Here is a 23,469-nt window from a genome sequence, read left to right on the forward strand (position 1 = left end):
ATCAAAAATTTAAAAGGCTGAGATGTGCTGGGAAGGGACTGTATAAAAGGTATATGGCTAGAGGACTAAGAAACTGCAGTTGTTACAAAATGAGCTGTCACTGTTACAGCCAAGTAAGCTCTACATAGCAAATCCAACCGGGTTTCTGAAGCTGTTCGTGGAGATAATCCGTCAATAGTCGCATAGAAGTGATCCGTGAAATGAGAATGTCGATGCACTTTAACAAATGTTCCATATTCTCTACAAGACAATTAATGGAAAAAGAATTAGTTTAACAATAAGAAAAGTAAGGACAACCCAAGATAATGGGAACTGCAGATGCTGGAGATTCCAAGATAATAAAATGTGAGGCTGGATGAACACAGCAGGCCAAGCAGCATCTCAGGAGCACAAAAGCTGACGTTTCGGGCCTAGACCCTTCATCAGAGAGGGGGATGGGGGGAGGGAACTGGAATAAATAGGGATAGAGGGGGAGGCGGACCGAAGATGGAGAGTAAAGAAGATAGGTGGAGAGAGTGTACATCAGTTACAAGCTGGTTGCCTGAGATGGAGACTGAGAGGTCCAGGAAGGTGAGGGATGTGCTGGAGATGGCCCAGGTGAACTGAAGGTTGGGGTGGAAGGTGTTGGTGAAGTGGATGAACTGTTCGAGCTCCTCTGGGGAGCAAGAGGCGGCGCCGATACAGTCATCAATGTACCGGAGGAAGAGGTGGGGTTTGGGGCCTGTGTAGGTGCGGAAGAGGGACTGTTCCACGTAACCTACAAAGAGGCAGGCATAGCTGGGGCCCATGCGGGTGCCCATGGCCACCCCCTTAGTCTGTAGGAAGTGGGAGGAGTCAAAAGAGAAGTTGTTGAGTGTGAGGACGAGTTCAGCTAGGCGGATGAGAGTGTCGGTGGAGGGGGACTGGTCGGGCCTGCGGGACAGGAAGAAGCGGAGGGCCTTGAGGCCATCTCCATGCGGAATGCAGGTGTACAGGGACTGGACGTCCATGGTGAATATGAGGTGTTGGGGGCCAGGGAATTGGAAGTCCTGGAGGAGGTGGAGGGCGTGGGTGGTGTCACGGACGTAGGTGGGGAGTTCCTGGACCAAAGGGGAGAAAATGGAGTCCAGATAGGTGGAGATGAGTTCGGTGGGGCAGGAGCAGGCTGAGACGATGGGTCGACCAGGGCAGGCAGGTTTGTGGATTCCTTCCCAAAATCCACAAACCTGCCTGCCCTGGTCGACCCATCGTCTCAGCCTGCTCCTGCCCCACCGAACTCATCTCCACCTATCTGGACTCCATTTTCTCCCCTTTGGTCCAGGAACTCCCCACCTACGTCCGTGACACCACCCACGCCCTCCACCTCCTCCAGGACTTCCAATTCCCTGGTCCCCAACACCTCATATTCACCATGGACGTCCAGTCCCTGTACACCTGCATTCCGCATGGAGATGGCCTCAAGGCCCTCCGCTTCTTCCTGTCCCGCAGGCCCGACCAGTCCCCCTCCACCGACACTCTCATCCGCCTAGCTGAACTCGTCCTCACACTCAACAACTTCTCTTTTGACTCCTCCCACTTCCTACAGACTAAGGGGGTGGCCATGGGCACCCGCATGGGCCCCAGCTATGCCTGCCTCTTTGTAGGTTACGTGGAACAGTCCCTCTTCCGCACCTACACAGGCCCCAAACCCCACCTCTTCCTCCGGTACATTGATGACTGTATCGGCGCCGCCTCTTGCTCCCCAGAGGAGCTCGAACAGTTCATCCACTTCACCAACACCTTCCACCCCAACCTTCAGTTCACCTGGGCCATCTCCAGCACATACCTCACCTTCCTGGACCTCTCAGTCTCCATCTCAGGCAACCAGCTTGTAACTGATGTACACTCTCTCCACCTATCTTCTTTACTCTCCATCTTCGGTCCGCCTCCCCCTCTCTCCCTATTTATTCCAGTTCCCTCCCCCCATCCCCCTCTCTGATGAAGGGTCTAGGCCCGAAACGTCAGCTTTTGTGCTCCTGAGATGCTGCTTGGCCTGCTGTGTTCATCCAGCCTCACATTTTATTATAAGGACAACCCAAGATGCTTTCCAGGTTACAAGAATCAAAGAAAATTTCTGCAACTCCAGGGCCACAATTATTCCATTCATATTAAATATGCAATTGTACTCTGAGATTGGGCATTAGCCAATGTTACAGTCTGGATGACAGAGTTAGTAAAATACACTGGGTAACAAAAGACTAGTTAGTCTAAAGTCAATTGTCAGTAAACTTTTAGCAATGTATAGTCAAGATAAAAATTAATGAACATGGAGATATACACGTATCAATCAAGGACATCCAGCCAGAGTTACAAAATGTGTTTTACACTTAATATATAGATTGGAACTGATGGATTGCAAAGGCAAGCAGAGGGCAGAAGAATGTGAACAGATTTTCACAAGGCTTTTGATGTCACAAGCAACTCGTCATACAAATTCAGGGTAGTGATTCAAGTGGGAAATCAATAATCTGTTTTGCAATGACTCTCCAACCAGCAGAAATGATCTTCACTTGACCATGTTATCAATGCTGTTCAATCTGCTCTTACCCTTCTCTGTTTCTGTGCAAATAGTCCCAGAATCTCAAGTTGTTCCTCATAAAGCTTCAGATTTCTAGTGAGTATGACACTCTCAAAAGTTTTTTGATTTTGAGAATCAAAATTGTACAACTTAGAAGTCTTTAATTTTGGCCTAACTAAAATTTAGTACAAATTTCTTACCTCTTTGCTCTGGCATTCCATACCTTAACTTATAATGACTGAAATAAACCCCATTTAATACAGAATTGAGAAGCACAAACTTGCAAGTTGTTTTTTTCTGCAAATTCAACATTTAACACTTAGTCAGAAATGTAAAGAACTGAAGAATTAACGGCGATGCCCACCCTGAATAAGTGTCTCTTGGCAAACTACCACTTTGTCTGATAATTGTCCTGTTCAAATCAAAAAGCACATCATGTAAACTCTGCTCTTCTATTCGTTTAGTCGTCAGCTCAAACAACTGTGTACTTCTTCTGAAAAGTTTGCAGGCATAGCACGTGGCTGCAGCTGTTTCCATCTTGTCTCCTGTAAGAACCCAGACCTTCATCCCAGCTTTCTGTAAAGCTTCCACAGTCTCAGCAGCTTTGTCTTGCAATCTGAAGAGCAACCACAATCCACAATATATTACCGTTTGAAAAATCACAAGTATAGTTTCTACATCAGCCTACAGTTCTTTTTGTTGGAATTGAAGCAAATAATAACCAAAAATTGAAAGATGGCCCTTCTTGCAGAACATTGAATGCCTCAAAGGATTATACATAGTCTCAAACTAATTATGATTGCCTGAGGGAGTGAAGGAGAATTTCACAAAGTATATTTTCTTTTCCACTAATTACTCTGAACATTTTTCAATTTTAATTGCTTCTTTCAGGAGTTGACATTGTTGCTGGGATGGATGTCATGTCAGGGCAGGATCAAACAGAGTAAGGGATGTATAGATAGAAAACTATATCCAAATACATGAGTCCTGCCCAAGCATATTCCAGAGGCAGCAGCAGGGGACTAGGGAAGTGGCAACTTCAGCAGCAGCAGCACTGATGGCATCACGGCCCAATGCAGATAGAATGGGTGGTGAAGGGGTCCCCTGGCATCTGCAGCATCAGCCTAGAGAACAGGCAGCTGAGGTCTCCTGAAGAGAATGGAGGACTCATCAAAGACAGTTGACCTTTTAACTTTATTCCTTGATTTTTCTAGTTGATATCAAAAAGGACTCTAATGTTAATGATTACCTTATTTCTTTATTTTTCTACTTATTCTTTTATTTCTTTGTACCCAAGTATTTTGTACCGAGATACCTTTGTACCTAAGATGGCACCGTGTGTGACATTACACACTTTCATTGTACTCCTGTACTTGAGTATGTGTGACAATTAAATCTAAATCTTTAAAAAGTGCCACGTAAACTGAGCCCAGAATCAGGAATTTGGTACTTCTGGGACTTCAGCAGACAGAGAAATTTCTCTACGCTTTTTTTAGCCTCTAATAGTGGCGATTCTTCTTCCATGGTCTTCGAACAAGGAGAGTGAACTTTTGTATTACTTTAGCTGTATAAATTAATAACTCATAGATTAACTAAATGAATATAGTTAGCCTAATGTGTTAAGATGGTGATGACTATGGCTGCAACATGTGGGAATCTGTGGAATGTACAGCAAACCCATAAACAGTAAGTGTCTTGTTGTGTCAACAAACAATGTTGATTCAGAGTTGCTGAGCTGCAGACGGAGTTGCAGACACTGCAAAGTATCAGAGAAAGGTTACCTGGATGCTTTGTTCCAGGCGGCTGTCACATGCCTTAGGTTAGATAGAAATTTAGAGCTGATGAACAATCTGGGACACAGGAGAGTGAGTCAGGCAGATATGGAGATCCAGAATGCAGTGACAGAAGAGCCTCAGCCCCTGAATTAGTCCAAGAGGTTCAAAGAGTTTGTTACCTTTATGGGCGAGACCTGCAGGGTGGATGAACAGATTGACTATGGCACCATGATGCATGATGGCATTCAAGGGTTGGGGAGCTACAGGATTACGGTAATGATAGGTGAAAATAAAATCAGCTGTGAAAGTTAGGTCCAGCGGTTGTTTTGCTGGGCCAGTGTCAGGATTAAAGACATATCCTTGCATTTGGAAAATGAGCTGGAGTGGAAATGGGTAGGGGATCCAATTAGTCTCTGGACGGTACCAACAGCAGAGGTGGATACAAGAATGATGTTCTGACAAGACAATGTGACAAGTTAAGCTCCAAATGAAAACACAAGGCATCAACACTAACCAATCAGTAAATACACACCAAATGGCATAAAATTAACAGATTAGTGAATTAGGGCGGCACGGTGGCTCAGTGGTTAGCACTGCTACCTCACAGCACCGGGGACCAGGGTTCAATTCCATCTTCGGGTGATTGTCTGTGTGGAGTTTGCACATTCTTCCCGTTTCTGTGGGTTTCTTCCGAGTGCTCTGGTCTCCTCTCATTGTCCAAAGATGTGCAGGCTTTGTGGATTGGCCATGCTGAATTGCCTGTAGTGTTCAGGAATGTGTAGATTCAGTGGCTTACAGGGGGATGGGTCTGGGTGGGATGCTCTGAGGGTGGCTGTTGTCTTGTTGGGCCGAAGGGCCTGTTTCCACGCTGTAGGGATTCTATAAATTAAATGTGCGCCTCAGAGAGTGGTGTTGGAACAATTCCTACAGCACTGGTACAAGGAATAAGGAAATAGTTCTTCTGAGCGGAGTTGTATTTATTTAAACCAGGCAGAAATCTATATTCTGGCAAATTATTTAACTAGGGCTGTGGAAAGGACATTAAAATAAAAGAGAAGGGGAGAATTTGATCGAAGGTAGATTCAGAAATCTAAAAGGAAAAGTTGAGGCAATAGAACATTAAAATAATGTGTGTAAATGCCAGCAGAGTAGGATTGAGGGTGTAACATAAGTTGTACAGGGAATAAAGCCTTTGCAAGCAATAGAAGAAAAAGAAATAAAATGAAAGGTTTTTCTTATTTGAATGCGTGAAGAATCATCAATGGGCTGAATCAAAGGCAAGAACAGGGAAAAATGATTTATATCGAATTACCATCAACTTCAGAAATTAATATTCCATGGTACAGAGAATCCCTACCGTGTGGAAACAGGCCATTCAGCCCAACAAGTCTACACCACCCCTCTGAAGGGCATCCCACCCAGACCCGTTCCCCTACCCCTGATTTCCTCAAGTCTAACCAACCTAACCTAAACATTCCTGGGCACTATGGGCAATTTAGCATGGCCAATCTACCTACCCTGCACATCTTTGGACTGTAAGAGGAAACCAGAGCACCCGGAGGAAACCCACACAGACACAGGGAGAATGTGAAAACACCACACAGTCACCCAAGGTTGGAAGTGAACCCAGGTTCCTGGCGCTGTAAGGCAGCAGTGCTAACCACCGAGCCACTGTGCCGCCCCACAGTGCATAGTGGTTACATTCTCAAAATCTAATACAAGTGTCAAATATGCTGGAAAAAGAGAATGACAAAGGAGGACAGGGAGCTCCATTAGTAAAGGTTGTGATAAGTATACTAGTGAGAAAGAAACTGGCATCAGAAGATCATTTAAGTGTAATCAGTATGTGGAGATTAGGAATGGAGGAACTAGGGAGGATTAAATACTAATGTCACTGTGAAAAATCCACTGGGAAAGTGATCACAAAACATTGCATTCAGACCTGAGTAAGTGTGATTTGCAGTGAGCACTGATCTGATTAGGTTAGTCATTATCTCATAGGACTGTTTTATGTACCCTACTTTAGCGTCAAGCCACAGTGGGCAAATGACTTGAACACTATTTACGAGTCTGCAAATAAGGCCAAGCCTATAGCCTTTGGAAACCAAACATATACATTGGCCAGTGAATATAAGCCTACAGTCAATGGTGGCATATTGATATATGGCTGCCATTTTTGAATGAGAAAGTTGAGGGACTAAAATCCCTGGGACCTGACAGAGCACATGTTCAGGTCTGAAACAAAGATTTCTACGGAGATAGTACATGCACGAGCTTTGATTTTCCGAACTTCCTTATGTTTGGCAATGGTGATCATCAGTTTGCAAATTGGCAAATATAACACCGCTTTTCAATGAGGGAGGGAGTGTCAGAAACAGCGAACTTGAGGTCAGTTACCCTAATATTATTCGTTTAGAAAATGGTAAATTGATTTTTACTGAGAAAAGTAGAGTATGATTTTATAAAAGGAAATTTCTGTTTGCCACTTCTATTAGATTTTGTGAATGTAACCACCAAGGTGGATAATTGTATCTGGATTTTCAAAAAGAATTTGACAAGGTGTCACACAAAATATTGAGGAGCTACAAAAGGACTCATGGAAGTGAAAGCAATATATTAACAGGGATAAATAATTTGAGCAGTGAACTTTGAAAATAACCCCCTGTGTCTTATTATGGGAAGTACAGGACATTTTAAAGTAATCGGGTTGTGACTAGTGCAGGCTGCAAGCATCACTTGTAAGGCCTCTGCCATTCATCATCTGTATTAATGACTTAAATGAAAAGCTAGAGTGATACATTGACGTTTACTGAAGATACAAAGAAACTGAAGATAAAAAAGGTAGGTGGGAAGGCAATCTGTAGAGATAACACAGAAAGGCAACAAAGAGCTAAAGACAATTTAAGCGTGAGGGCACAGGATGGCAGATGGAGAATAACATGGCCAAGTGTGAAGGCATTTAGTTGATTATAGGAATAGGAAATGTGAAAACTTATTAAAATGTATGAAGCTTGTTAATGCTGATGTAAAGAAAGTCTTGGATATGCAGAAAGTCAGCATTCAGGTACAAAAGATACAGTTCAGAAAGCAAATATGTTGTCCTATATTGCCTCAGTGACTGGAGTACAGGAATAAGTAAATCTTGCTAGCATTGCAGGGGGTTGAGACTACAGCTAGAGTACTGTGTGCAATTTGGTCTCCATATTTACACACAGATATGTCACATTACAACAAATGTCCATTAAACTGGTCCTTGGGATCAAGGGGTTTTCCTATGATGACAGGCTGAGTAAACTGGACCCTATATTTCCTGGGTATAGAAGAACAAAGGGTGATCTAAATAAAAAAACAAAAACAAGTTTCTGAAAAACTATAATAAAGACACTGGGGAACAGTAAGAACTGCCAATTCTGCAGTCAGAGATTAGACAGTGTGGAGCTGGAGAAATACAGTAGGAGCAGGAGAGCTGACGTTTCAGATCAGGACTCTTCTTCAGAAAATTTTCTGAAGAAGAGTCCTGATCTGAAACGTCAGCTCACCTGCTCCTCTGATGCTGCCCGGCCTGCTGTGTTCCTCCAGCTCCACACTGTGTTATATATAAGACACTGGGGAATTGTTTACTGTGTTCACTGCTCAAACGCAATCAAATGATAAGGAGCCAAACATTAAGGTCAGAGAAGCAGAGAAATTGCTTCACTCAAAAAATGGTGAATCATAGAAATCGTTCTGGCACAGAAGGCTATTCAATCCATTGTGCTCTTCTGGAATCTTTAAAATTCTCTATGCTCATCAGACTTAAGGATGGACCATATTTCAAAACATTTCAGGCTGGGATAGCCAGCTCTTTAGTGTTATAGGGAATGAAGGGATATGGGGAGCAGCTGGGATATTGAAATCGAGGCCGAAGATCAGCCAGATCATAGTGAATAGTGGAGCAGGCTTAACTGAACATGCAGTCTACTTCTGCTCTTATGAACAACAGATACAATGTACTGAGTGTAGGGAAAAGTACTGCTTAGTTTTGATCCTCCAGATAATGTGATGGAGGGGAGGCTTAGTTGACCTGCTGGTCTTTTCTAAATCTATCATTTTTGCTTCTTCAATTTGCATGTTTAAATACCAAGCCTGGTTATGATATATGAAACGAAATTAGCACCCTCGACTTTTAGTTAGGTCCGATGTGTATAAGTATTACCCAGATTAATTCAATCAATGGGGGCAAGTTTTGAAAACAAAATACTTAACCTGTCTTCCACAGCTGTTGCTCCAAGTAAATCAAGGTCGTTTTCAATCAGATCATAAACTTCAGCAAGCTTCCTGTCACGTTCCTGGAGGGCTAGTTTAGCATTCTGAAGGCGTGTATGAACATTATCATATTCTTCACTGGTAAGGACTTTGTAAGCCACACATAAAGTTCGCAGTCCCTCCTGAAATTGATAAAAAATATATTAAGTACCAGACTACTCAGCTGAAAGCCAGAATGAGTAGCTGCTGCTGTGTTATACAAGTACAGGATCCCAGCATTTTGTAATCACTCAACTCCAACACTCAGCAACAGCTTGAAAATATACTCAACCAAAAATACCAGTTGATTCCAATTGTAACATCAGTTTCCATGTCTTCAAACATCTGCAACATTTTGGATGTGTAGGCTTTTTTGAACACAAGAATAAAGTTTAGTCAGATAGCTTTAAGCAAAACAAAAATCAGTGATGAGAACAAGGTCATTTTCAAGTGACTTAAGGTTGTATACCTAGTAAGGGGGAACTTCCTTTCACATTCTTTAAAGTCCCAAGGATTGCGTAGCCAATCTTTTCATTAAAAAAATCATGCTAGTGTCAATGGCATTTGCCTATGATATGCTGTGACCAAGAAATGTCCAAGGCCAAGATCAGTGTTGGACTAGGGGAGCTCAATATAAAGACGCAACCATTACGGTAATAGGAAATGGCTACGGCCATTTGTCTGATGCAGGCAGCTATCTGTGGAGTTAGCAGAGGTGGTAGGGACTGTGCGTTTGAAGTCCAGCTGTTCTGTTCACATGCATAGCAAGTACCAATGTCATAATTTAAACTCAACAATTTAAAAGCTCAATTCAATAGGCAGTTGGGGCCTTTTATTGAAGTGAATTGTGCTTCAAGAAGCTAAAATCCCATTCAGTCTGTGGGTGGATGTATTGTAAATAACCCATAGAAGCACAGAATCTGCAGGGATCAAATTCACGTGGCCTATGGACACCAATATTTGGTGGGACCATTTGCTTGACATCTGAAATGACCACCTAAAAGGCAACTTAGGAGCCTGCATATAACAATGAGGGGGCTGATGCCAAATTTAGGCCCCCAATTCTTGGAATACATAGGAGCGCTCTTGAGGGTCATTACAGCCAGCATTATCGGCCAGCATGGTTGGGCTGCATTGGAGCGGACTTACAGCTGGCATATATTGTTGATGTAAGACATAAAATCCAATTTCAGGGCCATGTTGTCAGGGCAGGCATTGCTCCAAGAACAGCCCACTTTTGAACTCCAAGCTTCCATTAACCAGAAATACCTTTTCTTGAGTGTGGAGGAATTAGAAATGACTGGCACATGAAGCAAAGTCAATATTACTTTGGACACATTCCAGAATTCCTAGCCCTTCCCAGCTTCAGACAATTGAGCCAAAAGAGCTCAGCACAATGAGGTGGGAAGCTGTAGTAAACACAAGCCTTCGTAGAAATTTGACCATTTAACAATGGAAACTTTATAAGCTTAAAAATGACTCTTTGAAAAAAATTCAGAGGATAATATCAGAAGGGTCATAAATTTCTTGGGCTCATGAAATGATCCAAGGTTTATTTGTTATTGATTGAATATTGGTACAAACACTTTTTCTGAACATTATAAAATTTGGGTTAGAGGTGTCACACATTCTCCTGATTCAGACAATATTTAAAGTCTTCCTTTACTGTCATAAGGTCAAATTCCTCCGGCTGCCTTCCTAACAGCGCTGCTCATGTCCCTGCAGTAATTGAATCTGCAGCAGTTCAAGGTAGAAGCTCACTAGCAGCTGTTCACTGAGCAATAAGGCATCAAAACTGGCCTTGTACAGAAAAGAACAAAATGAAGAAATTGTGGACCATGTTGCCCCATTTGAAATAGATATTACAATGTGCAGATGCAATAAAAGGTACAATTAATATTCTGAGAGCAAGCACAAGGGCAACAGGCAGGGAACAAAGTTGAGCCAAAAATTGCCACATGTTTAGTTTTTAGTGGCAGACTTACTATCAGAGGAGACTTTGAGTTAGAGATAGACTGAGCATTGTGCATGTATATTGGTGTCCTTCACAGCATCAATGACTAAAAGCTGGAACCTGATGGCCTAGGAATGAATCCCTGGAGTCCAAACAAACACATAAAATAACCTTTAAGAGTACAGCTGTCTGGGCCATATGTAGATTACCACTGCATCAAAACAAAACTATCAACTGACAGCCTCATGGAGACAAAATTGCATTAACCAATCATTCATTTCTTCAATACACACCATTTAAACCTATAGAATAGTTTCAAGATTTAAGGCAGAGAAAATCTGGAGACATTAGGAATCATGTTAAAAAAGACTGAAGTCAACATTCAAAACTGCCTTAACATACCACTGCATTTTGCTGAACTCTTTGTCTGACCAGGTCCAACTTCCCTGCCTTCACTCTGGGGAAAATGGACAAATCAGCTCCTTTACAGAACAAGATTATTTCTCCTATTTAAGAGATGAAAAGGTGTATGTTAATGAAATATTATAAGATAGCTGAATGACATGTAAACAGAGCCCATGAATGATAAAGTTTGCCTCAGAAGCACTGATCCTGCACTAGAAGGCAAATCGGCAGAAGAAAGCACATTATTTCTGTAGGACAGCACAAACTTAGAACTCTGCCTTTCTGAACCAAATATCCTAAACTTTGCCTGATGAAATTCCATACTCTAACTCACAGTGGGTTCAATTCCACCCTACACACTAACCTGATCCAATCCCACACTCACACTCACAAATCACATGCAACACTACCCACATTCACACTGTGATCCAACTGCATTACCTGCACCTCTTCCAACAACACTCAGCTATATTTTGTTTAATTATAAGCATCTTTATCTCAGACATGCATACGGACATTGAATATACAAACACCAGATCCACTCCCAGCCAGTAGGTCACACTCACCTGTTATGGATCTAACAATGACACTCATACGGCGTCTCACTGAGTCAAAATTCAATATCTGGAGTAATTCATATCTGGAAAAGAATGAAGAGATGTGAATTTAACAGCAATGTACTTCTCACACACTGACAGAAAATATATCCACATTTCTAGTTCACTGAAATGTTGCCTCTTTTGTTTTCAGGTTCCTTCCCTCTTCCTGTGGGTTAGATACAAAACTACATCCATCTCTTCTACTATAAGCTGACCTCATTTGATAGCTCAACTATTTGTTTTTTTGATGTTACTTGCCCAAAATAACTCTTGGACTTGCTTGACTGCTCTGACCACTGATACATGCCTTCAAAGCAGTGCGTTTTTCTTTTGTTGCACTTGATCAGATAGCCTAAAAACATCAATTTACAACTCTTGATGAGGTCTGTCATGCCTCTCCTGGGTTTACTTCTCCTCAAACACTCACACGGCTTTTTCATTCTTTTGAGGATATTCTGAACATCTCCCATATGTCTACATTTCAAAGACTTCTATGTGTAGTTAGGTACTTACTACATGTTTTACATGCATCAAGACGCACTGACCAGACATATTAGTTGAGCAAATATTTTCTTGAACACATGCTTATTCTACATTATTAGAATTGAATTTGTTTTATTAAAAGCATCTCATGGCTTCAATTCTTCTGTTAATTTCAGTGCCTTATCTAGATCTTCTGTAAAATTCTGAGTCTAAAATATGCCTACTTATTCTACATTCAAATAAGACTGTGATCTTTGGTTTTGCAGATTTTTTACTAATTATCATAATTTTGGTCTTCATAGCATACATTTTCATAATAAGTGCTTTATTAGTATTACTAACTTCATCTAAACTTTTTTGTAATTGCTATATTGCCTCAGTTAATTAGCAAGTGTCATCTGTCTGTCTAAGCTTGTTTATGGTTCTACCACCCAAATGTATCCCTTAAAGATGTTTGATTATTCTAAATATTGTTTCAGTGAGTTCAATATCAATCTGGAAGGATGGAAATGGTTAATATAGGACTGTGTAATAAGCACTACCCACTGTGATCATACCATGACGACTTGGTGGGCATGGTAGTCAAACCTAAGGTTAGATCCTCCCAAAAGTCTTGGTGATAACCTGTTAGGTTGCAGAGATGCACACTGAAAGAGCAGTTAACTAAGCCTATCAAACATTTGTACACTTCTTCATCCATATCACAGATCTATCATTGACAGATAACTAGATTTAAGGCCATTTGGTGTTTCACTGACTTGTTTTTAATTATATTTTTACTTTTAAGAACAATTACTTTCAGCAGACTTTTAAGCAAATGACTCATTAGACTAAGTGCTTTATACTCTAAATTTATTCCCAAGAGCTGGTTTGAAAGCATGAGGGCACAATCCATGAATTGACTCTTTGAGTAGCTTTATTATAAATAGAATCCACTTTTCCTGTTAGCATTAAGAACGTATGAGAGTAGCTGATTAGGAGTGGGACGGGCAGCTGTAATGTGACTCATTAATAATAACCATACATTTATTTGCTCAATTTTTCTAATCAGGTCTGCTTTAATGCATACTTCAGTACTTCACCTGTCAACAGATTGAGGAGGTAGGCACTGTTGTCCTTGGAGGTGAGAATATTGAGGGGAGATTTAATAGAGGTAGTAAAAATCATGAGGAGTGACCGAAAAAGTGTAAATGGAGAACCTTGAGATGATCCTGCACTCTCATGGAAAGGGAGTCATGCTCGTGAGCCAGTTCAAATTGAATTTCACAGCCCGTGGCTGATTGTTAAGGTTGGTAGAATATGTAGCCTGCACAGGTTGAGAGTTCTCAGTGAGCCTTGTCTTGAATAAAGAGGCTATATCAACAGTGTATCTGCTCAATGTTCTGACTAAGAGGGCTGGTCTGTGCTCTGGTATTTCTTTGCTGTTTAGAAGTGCAAATAGTGCCAATGTACTGGACGACAATATCAAGAGTTAGAGGCTTTTCATCCTGCTCAGCAGGCCATCTTGGGGAAGGATAAATCTATAATAAACCAGCATCCTTTTGCTGCTATAATTGTGGCAGGTGTTGTACTTTGGAACTTGAGTTGCCTTGACGAGGAATTGGAAAACTCCAACCACATGCAAATTCTCAATGTTCAACCTATTCATGAGCCAAATGCGACAAGCCTTTTGGCAACGGGGAAGTGATGATGGGGACAGATGGAGGATGCTACTGCCATCATCATGCTGTGCACAGGCAGCCTCAGGGCAGATTGGAGCAGATGTGGAGTTCAGATCCTGCTAAGACAACAGAGCAGATGTATCAGGTACAACATTGCATCTCGCAAATCCAGAAGGTGAAAGAAAAGGAGTCTGAAACATAACCTGTTCTCTCTGCACCTGCCAGGTTACAGCTCTATCTACCGTGGCCAAAATGTAAAGAGTAAAACCACTAATCATCATAGTTCATGGAATACTACAAAAAAAAGTTCAAGCGCATAGCAGGTAAATGTCCCAATGGTAAGGCAATACTTAATAAACATGACAATCAAACTATTAAAGTTCATTCCTCATGATTATTCAAAATTTAAACATATCATCCCAGGCTCTGATTAGCTGAAGAAGTAAACAGGATATCTCATATCTCAAACGCTGTTATGCTTTGTAACGAAGGTCATGCAGAACAAAATGTGGTAGGCAGAGAACTGGCTGCCAATGCGGGGGACCATTCCACTCCTGACAGCATCAGCACAATTACAGGTTGACTGTCAAGACTGGGTACTTGAGTAGCATATATTCCAAAGGGCTCAGTGAATTGAGGCTTGTGGCATCTATGGAATTTTCAACAACAGCTCCTGAATATTCCACATATAAATTTTAATTGAATTTTTAGGATGGTCACTAAAAAATGAGGTCCATGGACCAGCCGAATAATTCAGAGTGAAAGTAAAAAATACTTAGTTAAAAACTGATATTAATATCGTCACTTTTTGAGATGAGCGGATCGCTAGCAAGGGCAGCATTTGCATCCTAGTTGCCTTTGAGCAAACACATACTTGCCTTTCAATTTCAGCCTCTGGGTTCTCAAGCTCCATAAAATTGTCTTTTACTTGCAGGAATGTGTAGCCAAGTCTGTGAACAAGAAAAGGCAAATAAAACCACAAACCATTCAACATAAGAAATAATTTGGCTACCTTGTACACTGTATCAATCCATCATGATCCAGTAATACACTGGTTACTGTCCGGGACTAGCTAATTGCAAAGTCAGAATTGAAATTGAGATATCTAATAATCTGTGGAAACTTAGAAGTTCTTGATTTCACACAGAAAATAAAGTAATCAATAACGTTGATTGTTCCTTGGAAAACATGTTTGGAAAACTAGTGCTAATCGAGATTTTGCTGCTTTAGGCATATACACCAGACAGATAATGGATGGATTTCTAAAGGGAATTACCCTTGTCCAGATAGGAGCAGGATATCCACAACTCTGATTCATGACAAGTGGGAAACTGTAGCCAAAGGTTGCTGCAAATGACCGGTAAAAATTCACCACTGCAGCAGTACATGGTTTCAGAATCTTCAAAGCAGATGCAGTCTTGCAAACATGGCAGTAGTAATAGTCCCTTGTAGGTGGTGCAGGAATACGTTAAGTGTGGCATTTGAGGCAGACTTTGTCCTTTCAGTGTCAAAAATGCATGTGACTTTATTGGACCTCAATAACATTCGAACATTGCATCCTCATCATTTCTCTCACACAAAAGGATGTCAACTAACCACATGATTTTCACATCTCAGAAATGAAAAGGGCTCCTCAGTCATTGCAATTTTCTTTGAAGTTTCAGTTGTGTTGTAAGTTAAGGAAATGAAGCATATAGCATGCTCACACTAACCACAATAAAAATATGATGTCTGGATCTCAGATCAGACCTTTAAAATGAACCTGAAATTGGTTCCTTTGACTAAACACTTCTTGCAAAGGTAGAACAGTTGAGAAGTAGCTTGATTGCTCTAGTTTGAAAGTTAGTTTCAGGGTTTGAGTGCACACTGGGGAAAGGTCATTCTAAAGTACACAGTTCCTGCATATTTGACAAACAATAGCAGTTATGGTGTCTTGCAAATCATGACTGCTGAAAAATAACTCTCATTTGTTTGTACTCACAGACAGATTAAACAGAAAATAGCTCAATTAAGAAATCCAAAAGTTCATTAACTTCATGCAGACTCACTCATAGCTAGAATTTGTTCAGGAGAAAGAATAGGTTTTTGGCAGGTGGGATGTAATGTTGAAAAACATGAAGTTAACCACGTTGTTTCAGAGATAGTAGGAAATGCAGATGCTGGAGAATCTGAGATAACAAGGTGTAGAGCTGGATGAACACAGCAGGCCAAGCAGCATCAGAGGAGCAGGGAGGCTGACGTTTCGGGCCTAGACCCTTCTTCAGCAATTTTCTGCAGAAGGGTCTAGGCCTGAAACGTCAGCCTTCCTGCTCCTCTGATGCTGCTTGGCCTGCTGTGTTCATCCAGCTCTATACCTTGTTATCTCAAGTTAACCACTTTACCAGGAAAACAAAAAAAAAGAAAAACGGCAGAGATCGTCTTAAGTGGAGATAATTGTGAGGCATTGTTGTCCAAAGGAACCAGAATGTCCTTGCACATGAATTATTGAAAGCTGACATGTAGATGCACAAGCAATTTAGAAAGTAAATGACCTTTATTGACAGAGGATTTCAGCACAGGAGTAAAGATGTCATGCTGCAAATATATAGAGCATGTTGATACTGCATCTAGACTATTATGCAGAGCTTTGGTCTCATAATTTAAGGAACAACGTACTTGCCATAAAGGGAGTGCAACGAAGGCACACTAGAACTTGGGTGAATAGTCTCAGAGTAATGGGTAGATCATTTAGCACTGAGACTGTGATGAATCCTAGGAAGTCTCATCAACAAGTATGCTGAAGACAGAAATCAACAAACTTCTAGATACTAAAGATACCAAGGGATAGTGTGGGAATTTTTAAAATAAGGGAATGTGGATGCCATTGGCTGAGGTAGCATTTGTTGCCGTCCATAGTTGCCCTTCGGAAGGCAATAGTGAGCTGTCTTCTTGAACTGCTGCAGTCCATGACTGTAGATAGATCCATAATGCCATTAGGGAGGGAATTCCAGGACTTGGATCAAGCACCAATGAAGGAACCCTGATACATTTACAAGTCGGGATAGTGAGCAGCTTTGGTGGGGGGTGGAAGGGGGTGGGCTTGCAGGTGGTGGTCGCGTTCCCATGTATACACTGCTCTTGTTCTTCAATTTAATAGTGGTCATGGCTTTGGAAGGCGCTGTCAAAGGAGTCTTGGTGAATTTCAGCACTGCGTTGAGGCAGAAGATCAGCCATGATCTAGTCAAAAGACAGACTAGGGTCAAAAGGGCCAAATGGCCTACTCCGGCTCTTATTTCCTGTGTTCTTTCAGGATTTGGATTTCTCTGAATGCTGAGTAATTCATTATTGGTCCAGTACGTATATAACATAAACAAGTTTTGGCTGGTGTGATGGTCAAATGTTTACTGAGAGGCGGCCAATGGGTCAAACATTTTGAAAATCTAACTTTGACTGAAGGGATGAAAGTGAACACAGTCTGTCTTAATAGTATCAAACGCAAGAAGTAAAAATAGCTTTTGTTATTGCTTTTGATAACCTGAGTACAGATTCTCAGATGAAGCTTTGTTTTATGTCATTTCAGTAAGGGACCTGCTGAATAATGTATCATCATCCAGACGTGAAAATAGACTGTGAAGCTTACTCCATTGTTCTAAAATCATTTAGAAATCATTTCAAATTCATTTAAATCATTTCAAATTGTTTTAGTACCTCTTTACACCTTCAACTAGAGCAATCTCATCTGGTGAAGAGGAAATGTAAACTGAGGATCTCCCATCTTGGTGTTGCTTCTGATAATCATTCTCATCTTCTCTCTTAACTTGGACTGTGTGGCAAAGGCACAGTGCACGGAAAAACAGCTCCTTTCTTTCCTGGAAGTAACACAATTAATGATGGCATGGCTAAGCATAAATGCTTTCTTACTTGCTGCATTACGAACCAGAAAGATTTTTACCATAGATCCAATCTACAATTAAATGTGACCTTACATATTTCTATTGGCACTGCAATTAATTCAGATTAGGGAAGTAGAGTTAGAGTTCAGTTCATGATCTTATTAAGTGACACAGCAGCTCAATACGATCATATGGATTGCTCCAAGGTTTCTCAATTTTTGTCCATAAATATCTCATCCAAATTAACTGCAGTAAATTAATACCCTTCTAAACAATCTGAAATCAACAGCTCAACACTTTCTTCTAATTTGCTTCCATATCATCGCCTTGCCTGATCAGCTATTCCAGTAGGGGCATCAATGAAATCGATCACTGCATTGCTGTAAAAGCTCTGACCGTTAGATATGGAGTGCTGAACATGGACATGACCATCGATGCAGCACTCAATAAACTCCATGTTATTCTCAGTCAGGGTTCCTGTTTTGTCTGTAAAAACATATTCAACCTGTAACAGAAACAAAATATTGTTAGCAAAAATAATTTATCAAGATGAGAATGAGCAAAACAATTCAGCTTGAGAAGTATAACAAGTACTTGTAAACCAACAGACTAGATTAGTGGATAACGGGCGTAGACTGGGTGGGTGGGTGAATAGTGCAGTGAAAGGGTGACTGGTCGCATCAGCACTGGCAGGTTCAAATGGATCGCATCAACACAGAATGGCTGGAGGGGACTGGGATTACACTTAAACTCAGTCAATCACAGCATCACTTTGCACCTCAGGAACCCAATACCCAACTCTGAAACTGGCCTGGACTGACCACTGGCTTGACATGCTGCTGCGTTCAGAATTACAAGGCCAAAATGTACTCTGTAGTCCATAATCAGGCCACAAAACAGGTTTTTAAAAGATTTCTCCAAGTGGATCGGGGCTGATCCAACCTTCACAGTATTACCGGCCCTTGCTGCAGCCCCTGACACCCACACCCACGCACTTAAGGACCCCTCACACATCTCCACACCCGTCTTGCTCACATGCTACCGAACATTCACTGCAGCCCATCTGCTCCCACACCTCTCAATCACCAAACCCCTCTCTATCTTACACCCTAGCTGTGCCTCCCACCCACACTGCTTTGCTTACATGGGACCCTCTTGCTCTGTCATATTCACTGACCCTTTCGCTCACTCCCCTGAATTGAATGTTTCACCTTACTATTCTTTCTCATGCCCCAACAGTCAAACCTCTCTTCCTCATTCCAACATTCTCACATACCCCAACAATACCCCACCAAAACCCAATCCTTCAACTCCTATTCATAAACCCCGCCTCAGCTGAACTCCTTGTTCAATCCAGGCTCTCTTCTACCTTCACATCGCCTTCCACTCTTATCCTCCGCCTTTCCTCATTGCTCTGCACTGCCTACTACTCCACTCCTGCTCACCTGACTCCTTTACAGCTCTCCCTCACCCTCAAGGTCCTGGACTACTGCCTGTTTTGAGCAAAACTGGAATCTCTACTCCTAGGTGGCAGAATTGACTAACCTGCCCCAATTCTTCATTCAGGTCTGATGTGTTGACAATTGGCCCTTCGCAGATTTCATCATCAAACATCTCCTCATCCCAAGAGATGAAATAGGAACCAAGAAACTTTTGCATTTCTACAGTGACATACATGGAGACCGGGATGATATAATTGAAAAGGACCATAAAGGCCAAAAAATCCGTGAATGATGACAGGAACTAGAAAAAAAGCAGAAAGAAAAGTTGAAAGCATGAAACTGCTCTCCTTTCAATCTATTATTCAATAAAAGTATATATAGTTTTAAACATCTGTTCATAAGATGTAGAGTAACGCATTACTACATATTTAGGCAGGTTTGGGCAGTTGGAAGTTGGGGAGGAGCAATTGTTAATCAGGCTGGCAGTTTACTCAACACCTAACCGGCTGCTAAAGCTCCCACCACAAATTTACCAGTAATTACTGCTCACTAAAGGGCTTCTGGCACTGCCAGGATTTAACCAGTGCCAGATGATCTCTATACAAAGTACTCAATTATGAGGGTGGAGGTGAGTGTGGCTGACAGGGTATGATGATTCTTCTCACTGGGCCCACCGGATCCATCCGAAGTGTTCCCTCCTGCCATGGGCTCTGAAAGGTTCTAGGGCCTGACAATATTCCAGCAACAGTATTTTGTAGCAATAGGTCACTGCTCCATTACTAGCTGCACGCCAGTCAAATCTTTTCATTTCAGCTACAACACTGCCATCTATCTGACAATGTGGAAGATTGCCCAGGTATGACCTCTATATAAGAAAGAGGAGGAATCCAAATTTGACCATGTGCAGCATCAAGGCACCCTCTCAAAACTAGTCAATGGGAATCTGTGGAAAACGCTCCACTGGTTGGAGATAAACCGAGCACAAGGACAACAGTCACGAGGTGGTGGGGGAGAAACTCTCTGCAGGAGATCAGGACATCTCTGCAGGAGTTCCTAAGGATAGTGGCCTAGGGCCAACTATTTTCAGCTGCTTCAATGGTCAGAACTAGAGATTTTCAATGATGACTATACAACGGTTAACATAATTTGCTATGTCTCAGATACTGGAAGGTGCCCATATGCAGCAAAACTTGGACAACATTCAGGCTTGGGCTGATAAGTGGCCAATTACATTTGGGCCATGCCAGCACCAGGCATTCTTCATCTGTAATAAGACAGAATCCAATTATGTCCCTTTGACATTTAACAGCATTACCATTACTGAATCCCATTAATGTTCCTGGAGGCTACCACTGACCAGAAACAGAACTAGAATAGCAAATCAGTGGTTGAGAATTCTGAGGTGAGTAACTCATCTCCTGATTCCCCAGAATCTGTCCATAAGGTTCACATCAAAGGTGTGATGGTATACTCACTGTTGGCTTTGATGAGTGCAGCTCCAACAACAGTTAAGAAACTCACCACTTTCCAGAACAGTTAATTGGCATCACATCCACTACTTTCAAATTCACTCTCCCACCATCTTTGAAAAAAAATTTCTTCATGAGAGATGAGAGCCATTAGCCATTAATGACCATCCGGAATTCTCCTTGAACTGTGTGGTTTGCTGTCCCATTTCAGAGGGCAGTTAAGAGTCAACCACACTGCACTGAGTTTGGAGTCCCCTATATGCCAGACCAAGTAAAGATGGAAGATTTTTTTTCATAAAGGGCACTACTGATAAGATCAGTTTTTACAACATTTAACAATGATCACACGGTCACCATAGACTAGGTTTTACTTCCAGATTGTTTTCATTGAATTCAAACCCACAACTTCTGAACATTAGCCTGGGATTCTGAATTAGGAAGCCAGTGACATTACCACAACTGCACCACCTCCATCTACGCACAGTGGCAGCAATGTGGGCCATCTACAAGTTGCGCTGCAGTAACGCACCAAGTTTCCTCTCACAGCTTCTAAACCTGTGACCATCACTGCTTGGAAAGACAAGGGCAACAGTTACATGGGAACACCATCACCACATTCCTCTCCAAACTGCAAACCATCCTGACTTAGAAATATATTGCTGTTCCTTCAGTGCCGTTCTGACAAAATCCTGGAACTCTCAACCGACCAGGATGGCGGAACTTGAAAAGAAGGACTTCACCATCACCTTCTCGAGGGCAATAAAATCTGGCCTAATCAGCGACACCCACATCTCACGGAAGAAGGATCCTTAGCCCAACTCCCTTCACCAGGCTTGTTAGTTTGGCACTCACCAATACCCACAAACAATGACCAAATTATGACACAGCACAGACTGTCTCTTTATGCCCCAAGTGTGGAGAGTGGCTAATTTACTATTAGCCGACTGGTCATTAAAAGGCTGTAAGTTCTGTGCCTGGTGATGTATCTCCCATTGGCCCATTGGGTGGGGATTAGAACACCTGATAAAATTCTGAAAGAAGTGAAGTGGAGGGTTTGTGGTGAGATTGAAGACTTTGACAGGATGAGAGTGATGTCCATCATGCTGAAAGTATTCAGGTTGTCCCCAAATTCCAGAAGGATTTATAAAAAGGCCTATAGCATCATAACGCTCTTACTTACCTTATTCCTTTGCCGTTCTGCTTGTGTTTTTATGTTAAACCAAGGCTCATCCCGAACAGAGTCACTTTGCCACAAGTATTTCAGGACAGTAGTTATCAAAGCTTTACTAATCAATATGCACAAGTATACAATCAGGAACATATTCATTGATCTGTCGAAGAAAAAATCCAAATTGTACAATAATATCTAATGACATTTTTCTATATCATTTGCTTGGTTGACACTATAAGCTTTCAATGTCATTGCATTGCTTTCAGGCTCTGAAAAATTACAGGATAAATTCAGGATAATATAGGATAATAGGGTCTCTCAGGCCAAGATTTGCTATCACATCATTCATCTACACACTGATCAATATCCCCCACTCCATTTACCTCGGGCTACTCGGCAATATCTCATTATACGTCCCTAGCTATTTAGTAATTTCAGTCCATATCCATCAAGCTCCTTTTTTTGTGAAACATGTCTATTTGTCTCTTTAATAGAAAAACACTAAATAGTTTAGTGGTCCAAGGATTGTGGTGCTGGAAGAAGCTACTGAGATAGGATGGAGCCAAACGATGGGGAGAATTGAAAGTCAGGATTTGAATTTTGAAGTTGAGGCATTGTTGGATGTACAGTCTACATAGGTTAGCAAGCCGCAATGGACAAAGAGGAGTCGATGCTCTTATTAAACAGGCAAGAGAGTTTTAGATGCATTAAAGTTTAAAGGAAGGTGGGATGCCAGGCAGCCCATGAGAATACAGCAGTCTAGAAACAATTAAGGCATGGGCAAAGATTTCAGCAGCACACAAAAACAGAGAAGCAGGAATTTATGGAGATTGAAATAGGCGGTCCTGGCAATGGACAGGATTAGGAGGTAGGAAATCAATACATTGTGGAGCTGAAGGAACACAGCAGGTCAGGCAGCATCAGAGGAACAGGAAAGTAACTGTTTCGGGTCGGGACCCTTCATCAGGTGGGAAGCTCAGTCCAGCATCAAAGTGAATGTCAAAGTTGTGAACACTTTGATTCTGCTTGGAGTCAATGGCTCAGGAACTGAGTTTCCAGTGATGCTTCAAGACAACAGATTTAGCCTTCTCAAAACTAAAATACATGAGCCAAAAGATTTTCTCCAAAAACAAAAGGTCATCTCAGGCTAGAGAATTACTAAAAAGAATAACCATTCTTATAGCACAGACAAATTTGATTTGGCATCATTTTATAAGTTACTATTAATTTCAACGTCATAGGTTCTGAGTAATAAAGTCGACAAAACCTCACTTTTCTACAGCTGAACGTTTCTGTGACTTGGATTGGTAATTTAATGCCATTTTAGTTTCCATGCCAGTGTATATCGCCACACCTGAAACATGAGCAAAACAATGCAGCAACAATAACAAGAGGTATTACACAAATTCAAACATAAAATCACACAAAGCTGATAATTATTTCTGATAATTACAGTGCCAGATTTCAAAAATAAGAACAGAAGAAATAGGAACAAGAAAGAGTAGCCCATTAGGCATCTAGGCCTTGCCCTGACAGTCAATAAGATTATGACTGTTCTGGCTGAGACCTTCATTCAGTTATTTTTTTGTCTGAACTGTGTAACATTCAACTCTCTTGTCAATCAAAAAACCTCCCTACCTAAGCCTCTACTGCACTGTGAAAGAAGACATTACTCCTCAGCTTAATTAGAAAAGGGAGACATATTATTTTTAGACTGTTTCTCATTGTTTCATATTCTTTGAGGATGGAAAGCATCCTTGCAGTGTCCAACCATGAGGATCTTGTGTGTTCCAATTATATCAGCTCTCAATCTTCTGA

General features: G+C 41.5%; 1 protein-coding gene across 2 annotated transcripts in view; it reads right to left on the minus strand.

Moving 5' to 3' along the window:
• Nucleotides 1-23,469, minus strand: part of atp11a (ATPase phospholipid transporting 11A) — a 132,485-nt gene that overhangs the window by 42,475 nt on the left and 66,541 nt on the right. For both annotated transcript variants that reach the window (XM_059646437.1, XM_059646438.1), the window contains 11 exons: nt 22,924-23,005; nt 21,661-21,811; nt 19,115-19,312; nt 17,901-18,074; nt 17,385-17,545; nt 14,576-14,647; nt 11,521-11,594; nt 10,952-11,055; nt 8,557-8,738; nt 2,901-3,152; nt 139-240 (listed from right to left, as the gene is read on the minus strand). In XM_059646437.1, coding sequence (XP_059502420.1) covers nt 139-240; nt 2,901-3,152; nt 8,557-8,738; nt 10,952-11,055; nt 11,521-11,594; nt 14,576-14,647; nt 17,385-17,545; nt 17,901-18,074; nt 19,115-19,312; nt 21,661-21,811; nt 22,924-23,005 — 1,552 coding nt within the window. The remainder of the gene's footprint in view (nt 1-138; nt 241-2,900; nt 3,153-8,556; nt 8,739-10,951; nt 11,056-11,520; nt 11,595-14,575; nt 14,648-17,384; nt 17,546-17,900; nt 18,075-19,114; nt 19,313-21,660; nt 21,812-22,923; nt 23,006-23,469) is intronic.

Source organism: Stegostoma tigrinum, chromosome 6, assembly GCF_030684315.1.
Source record: "Stegostoma tigrinum isolate sSteTig4 chromosome 6, sSteTig4.hap1, whole genome shotgun sequence".
Lineage (NCBI taxonomy): Eukaryota > Metazoa > Chordata > Chondrichthyes > Orectolobiformes > Stegostomatidae > Stegostoma > Stegostoma tigrinum.